This window comes from Saccoglossus kowalevskii, chromosome 15, assembly GCF_978046115.1.
Source record: "Saccoglossus kowalevskii chromosome 15, keSacKowa6.1, whole genome shotgun sequence".
NCBI classification, from domain to species: Eukaryota; Metazoa; Hemichordata; class Enteropneusta; family Harrimaniidae; genus Saccoglossus; species Saccoglossus kowalevskii.
The window spans coordinates 10,790,155-10,796,938 of NC_140655.1; the positions used below are offsets into that span (position 1 = coordinate 10,790,155).

At 35.2% G+C, this 6,784-nt stretch overlaps 1 protein-coding gene across 3 annotated transcripts; it reads right to left on the bottom strand.

Moving 5' to 3' along the window:
• Nucleotides 1–6,505, bottom strand: LOC100377087 (ciliogenesis and planar polarity effector 2-like). 3 transcript variants are annotated; one of them, XM_085508281.1, is made up of 6 exons: nt 6,244–6,505; nt 5,429–5,593; nt 3,923–4,075; nt 2,476–2,594; nt 1,313–1,453; nt 1–534 (listed from the first exon to the last, which is right to left on the bottom strand). In XM_085508281.1, the coding sequence occupies exons 2-6, from the start codon at nt 5,583–5,585 to the stop codon at nt 313–315; spliced, it is 792 nt and encodes a 263-aa protein (XP_085364407.1). In that variant the 5' UTR covers nt 5,586–5,593; nt 6,244–6,505; the 3' UTR covers nt 1–312. The 3 variants fall into 3 exon arrangements, with proteins under 3 accessions (XP_085364407.1, XP_085364406.1, XP_085364409.1); XM_085508280.1 differs by having other exon boundaries at nt 6,368–6,498; XM_085508283.1 differs by lacking the exon at nt 6,244–6,505 and adding an exon at nt 6,037–6,208.
• Nucleotides 6,506–6,784: the final 279 nt, after the last annotated feature.

Below are 6,784 nucleotides of genomic sequence, written 5' to 3' on the forward strand. Positions count from 1 at the left end.
TTAAAACGTTTCTATAAAAACTTTATTTGTACAAAAATATTTACCATTTTTTATAGCATTAAATTTTTTCCCCCCACATAAATAAATTTCCAACAATTTTGAGTACATAATTATTTTACAACATCGAGGGAAAAAAAAACAAAAGAAGTTTAATACTGATGATTGAGGGCGATATATAAACAAATCATCATAGGATATTCAATTGCGCATAAGATTGAAGCAATACAAAAATAACTTTGTTACAGTAAAATCATTTGGCAAGATTATATAATTTACTTTATGATTTTTATCGTTAATGGAAATATCTACATATTAAACAAGTCCGACAGCTATCTGGTCACGATACCACAATCGCTCGGCGAGACAGTTCAGGAACGGTGCAACATCATCAAGCTCAACTCTGCCATCAGGGGATTTCTCGGAATCATTAAGTCGTGCCTTGTTGATGTTTTTGACTTTTAAAATTGGTACTTTATGCTGGTGTTCAAAATCTTGCAACTCCCTTGAGGTGATTTCGCTGTGGGCATATTGGTCATATGTGAGGTTGGAATTAAGGAAATAAATGTTATTCTATCTATGCATCTACAGCACAGAGTGGCAGCTACACACAAACAGCAAGACACGTTTTTTTGGAAATTAGAAGAATTCACCAGATTGGGAGATAATCACTCAATACAGAGACATTTTTGACAACCAAACAATATGCAATTTATGAAGTCTGTGTGTATTTAGTGTAGCCTAGCAACAAAATCTACATTCATTTTGAGGGTCGGTTGCCACCCTCAAAATAGGTACAAGTCTCCTGATTTGTTTAGAAAATAAAATGGCAGCTGGTCAGCCATATTGCGTAGAATTTCAACAAAAATCAACTTGCATCTGCTTCTTAGCAAAATCTGAGTAATTTACCGGTATATAAAATATATATAAAAATAGTTGGCCAATTTTGAAAACAATCGGAAAAATACTAAATGTGCCTTAGTATGCTATGCTGCGAGGTTTTCAGGCTTTTTTGGTGTAAAATATGGCTGCCAGTCGGCCATTCTGTATCTGAACAGAAACAAATCTTTGGTATATCCATAAATTTCTCCATGAAATTTCTGAGATACTGCAACAGACAGATCGAACTTGATCTATCGGCACTTGGACTGTGTCGAGTCGAGGGCTTATCAGATTGCATTATGAACAGATTCCTGATTTTAAAAGTCATGTTTCCTTTACCACCAATATAATGTCCAGATTGTTCTACAAATTGGCTAAAATGCATTTGTTGTAAAAACAAATTACCCAATAGTATATGGTGACAATTAAAAGGATATTTTGTTCCAACGACTACTTTGAGGGCGCCATCATCTGTGCTGGAAATACGAGACATTTGATTGGCTAGATCGTCAAAGCTTGGATGGTCTGTGAAGGAAAATAAGAATAATACAGCATCTACCTTTTCCATGCAAGCCTAAAATAAAAGAAGAAATTAATGAAAATGGTATGTTTTCTAGAAGTAAGTTGATTATTAAAGTAGGCAAACCACTAAAAATATATATGGGTAAAGTGTACACTTCTATTATTTGTGTGATGAAAATACTTTGATCATATGTGAGTGCATCTTTCTCAACCATGCATGGAAGCTGACCTTGGACAAAAATGGTTGCTGAGATCATCTTGGGAGTGAGAGGGTCATAAGAAAGTTTTTGTCCTTCAAATAGTTGTCCTTTCTCCCCCGTCATCAAGTCCACCGTTCCAAATACCATGGTTACATAAGTCAGGGTAACTTGATTGCTGACAGTAGGGAATAGAACACTTTTTGAGGGGAGAGGGAGGTGAGATGAGACCGTGGCGGTCATTTATGTCAATGTTCCATTGTATTCATTCATTCATACACTGAATGTGATATAGCTGTTATACCATTCATTTTGTAAACTTGTTGACATTGAATTTGATGTTGTTGTAGTTTACTAATTGCATGTTCATGGCATGGCAAGGCACACCTTGAACGCCTTGATCTCCCCCTTCACAATTTTTATGATTCTATGGCATTTTTAAAACATATATTGGCCATAAAATGGGGTGCTCTTGTACCGGTAATAGTGAAGTTTAAGGTCTGCATACAAATATTGATTTCACTTAGTCTTGGCAAGAACAATGGCATACATGCTCTATTAAAAGCATATATTTGAATGATTCAATATACAATAAATGCACTTTTTGGTTTATATGCACTTCTATTAGATATATGATTTTAATAGAAGAAATATGATAAATATGCACTTAATAATTAAAGTTTAATGATAAGACCCAGTCTGTTATATAATATATCGCCTCTGTCTGAATAATTAGTAATTGTAATCATAAGTTATAAACGAAAATAATTCTAAAAAAAATTTAAAAACCTCAGGTTGCAACTTTTTATTTTTGAAAATTTGTCTCATGAAATTAATAAAGTTGTTAATATGATTCTATACACGTGTCAAGACTTACGGGAAGTATGTGGTCAAACTTCTTGAGTGCTTGTTCCCCGGCATCCCAGAAATGAAATCTAAACATATGAATTCTATCTGCAATTTTTGCTGGCCAGTATAATACTGATGTAAGAATACCTGGAAATGAATTTCAAATGATTTGATTAATAATTCAGTGGACTTCACAATTAATTTGGCAAACACTGGGGTGTCTGCTCCAGTTAATTCTCCATTTACCTCTCTAAACTGAACACCATTTTCCAGACCATTCTCCACTAACATCAAATCTTTCTAAACTGAACACCATTTTCAGTCCCTTCTCCACTAACATCAAACCTGTCTAAACTGAACACCATTTTCAGTCCCTTCTCCACTAATATCAAACCTCTCTAAACTGAACACCATTTTCAGTCCCTTCTCCACTAATAATGTAATATCAAACCTCTCTAAACTGAACACCATTTTCAGTCCCTTCTCCACTAATATCAAACCTCACTATAAACTGAACACCATTTTCCAGTCCCTCCTCCACTAACATCAAACCTCTCTCAACTGAACATTTTCCAATCCCTTCTCCACTAACATAAAACCTCTCTAAACTTAACACCATTTCCAGTCCCTTCTCCACTAACATCAAACCTCACTAAACTGAACACCATTTTCAGTCCTTTCTCCACTAACATCAAACCTCACTAAACTGAACACCATCTTCAGTCCCTTCTCCACTAACATCAAACCTGTCTAAACTGAACACCATTTCAAGTCCCTTCTCCACTAACATCAAACCTCTCTAAACTGAATACCATTTCCAGTCCCTTCTCCACTAACATCAAACCTCACTAAACTGAACACCATTTTCAGTCCATTCTCCACTAACATCAAACCTGTCTAAACTGAACATTTTCCAGTCCCTTCTCCACTAACATCAAACCTGTCTAAACTGAACATTTTCCAGTCCCTTCTCCACTAACATCAAACCTGTCTAAACTGAACACCATTTTCCAGTCTCTTCTCCACTAACATCAAACCTCTCTAAACTGAACACCATTTCAAGTCCCTTTTCTGCTGACCTTTTTAAACTGAAAATTTTTTTTATCCCCTTTTTATTGTAGACAAAACCATAAACTATATATAAATAACTTAAATATTCTTCTCTGTAAATATTTCTGATTAACAAAAATACATAGACACCACTAATACAGTAAAATATTCAGAGACTATGATCTTGTCTAAACCAAATACAAATCCATCTAAATCAAATAAAACTTGGAAAATTATTCAGTTCAGTTGTTGATTTAGAAACGTCTCAATCACAGAAAATGCATTTATATTTTCGGAAAGAATGGTCACAAGATGTTATACCTTGGGAATGCCTAAAGGTGGTCACAATAGGCAGGTGGTCTTTATATACAATTAGATGTAGTCACAGGTTTTGCTGTACTCTTGAATGATTCTTGTAAACTTACCTGGAGTTTCACAATGCACAGGAGGTACATTTACTCCCATTAGTTTTGAAACTGTTGCTGTTTTACCAACTCCAGCTTTACCGCAGAGAAATACTTTGTATGTCAGTGTGTCTGGGGTGTGCTGAGGAGACAAACTTGGCCTTTCAAGAAGTCCTAAAAAATAAATACAACAAGCGATCATAATATTAATTATTTATATTATGTTTAATCCAATCTCAAAATCTGTTGCATTTTCTTTTCATTTTTGATTTGTTTGTAAGATTTCAATGATTTCTTGTTCTTCGTCAAAAAACTTAATTTCTTTACCTACGACCAAAGTTCAAATTGTTTGTAGAAAGTTCAGACATGTTTATCAGATTGCATCCACAGATTTAGTGTACCAACACTATGCATGTATGAAAAATTGTTGTCTGAAAAGGCGCCCTCAATGTTTAAGGTGTCTGAAATCGAGATTACCGGTACTGGGTAATCAGCTGGTACTGTACACCAGTGTGACTGACCTGAACTACAAGTATGTCCCACTAATAAAAGCTTAATTATTCACAAGGTTTCAATTTAATTGGATATTAGACTTTTTAGCATGACAAAATGATTAATTAACACCATGTTCATAGGCAAATTAGCCACTATACATATTGCTGGGGATAACACTATTTAGACTGATTGCTTATATTCTTTATAGACTGGATACGGCCTGAGATCGTACGACAGAAGCGCCCAGACTTGCATATCCAGTCCATAAAGGTTTTATCATATACCTTATTGGTGTAATTACTATTTTACCATGGCATGACCTCAAACACACAACGTAAATTAGAATGACATGTTTTGTTTTGAAAGATGAAAGTTAGACACGCTGGGCCTGGTGTAATCACAGTCCCTCAACACTGGTGTTGAGGGACTGTGGTGTAATACAGGAAATTATTGCCCTGATGTTAGGGCGCACTTCCCATGCGGAAAAGACCAGGGAATACGAGGTACACATATAAGATAAATACACTTGAAGCCAAGGTACAAGTATGTGAAATTAAGTACATGTACTTTCATTATGACATATTTGTAAATATATAGTGTAGCAAATTATCTTGAAACATCAAAACAGTGAGTAACCAGACTTTCTTGCCCATTTTTTTTTATGATCTTTAATATTTAATGAACCCTAGTTTTTGGGCCAACAGACAAAATTTGTGTTGGTTTTCAGTTTTTACTCAAAAAAATGTGGCCATTTCTATCCCAGTCTTCTGAAGGAAAGGGCAGAATTTGTATGAATTTGTGATGAGGGAACTGGTGGTGAAAAGGTTAACTCGATTACAAGCACACATGCTTACAAAATTGAACTAATGAAAAGTTAGTATATTTATACTGTGTAAGTGTATTCTAAAAATTCCTTCAAAAAAAAGATGTGTTTCAAATATGTAGCACAAACACAGTACATTGAATTCTTGAACTTTCCTTGTATGCTTAAACCATCAATCGTCAGAAGAAGGGACGAGAATAGAAACCTACCAAAGGTTTTTCGCCTGTTGTTTCTTAAAACAGAAGAGAAATAGATTTTCCCTTCTGGTGTCTTGTGCCAGTCATCATGGACCAGATGACCCATGTCTTCATCATGGACCAAAGCATCATGCATGGCGGCAGAGTTCATTTCAAGAATTTTCGCCATATATACCACTAAGAAGAAGAAACAATGTAGAATGTCTGAATGAAATGTGGCATCGTAGTGATTGAAATATTTGTGGAAAAATTAGATCAATCATAATCAGGTGTTAAAACTAAAACTAAATAAAATGCGCTTTTCTAATGAAATCACGAGTACGAGTTTTGAACTGGGCGCCACTTAATTGTGCTCCTCTTCAGGAAACGTAAAATTATCTGGATGGGCATAAACAATTATATTGGGGCTGGAGTTGTAATGTTATAGAGTTTGGGTTAGGGGTGAGATAGGCCTTGAGGAACTTCTTCTAAGTAGCCATCCTTGTTGACACAAGATTCATATATATGAAAAATGCTTGCAATGTGGTATTCTGAGGACACAACATTTCAAAGCTATAACTTTAAAATATGCCTCGATCTGATTAAAACTAATGAAAAAATATCTGACTATATTGACCTACATTCCGATTGCAGGAAAAGATATTCAGGCAATTTTTCATGAACAATTTCATAGTAAACAAAGCGCCCTCTTGCGGTAAAAATTGTTAACACCTGTCTGGTGTAGTAGGGCAACGACTCTGGAGTATTCTTTTCTTCAGATCTATGTTTTACATACACTTCATTGACGGTAGTTCGATTACTACTCACACGGCATATTACGTACGCACCTGCGGATTAATCCAGTGGCACGACAGTGAGGTTCACACTTGACGTTGGTGACTTGCAAGCTGCAGCGACAACTGACGAGACTAGAACAACGTTTATCACAGAACATTAACCATACAACAATACCTTGAGACACGTGTGACATGAGAATGTAATCTCGTCCACCACAAATTTGCAAAGTTCTTGGGATATTTCAAAGTAACATACACTAGACTGTCTACGCACGAAAGACTTTTAGCGACTACGGAGACACCAAACATTCAGTAGGTCGCCATCTTGAAATTTTGGCCTCTTTCAACTATTATCTAATCATGGCCAAACATCCTACAATTGTTATCGAAATATTGTAATTGATTATTCATATATAATACAAGTTTTATAAAAATATTACAATTAGCAAATTTGAAGTACTTATATTTATGTTTGATAAGAGTATTCATTGTTATTGAAACAAGTAAGCGAACGAGGCTCCATTTGATGTTAAACAGTTCAGCTGCTATTTTCATTGATGATTTTTCTGTCATGTCGTCTATAGCTAGTCAT

Bases quoted from the DNA above. Each gene is read 5' to 3' on its own strand.
- LOC100377087 (XM_085508280.1), bottom strand. The intron at 1,454-2,475 runs GTAAGTCTTGAC...CTTTTATTTTAG, and splicing joins AGTTTGACCACATACTTCCC to GCTTGCATGGAAAAGGTAGA. The intron at 535-1,312 runs CCTTTTAATTGT...AACCTCACATAT, and splicing joins TAGTCGTTGGAACAAAATAT to GACCAATATGCCCACAGCGA.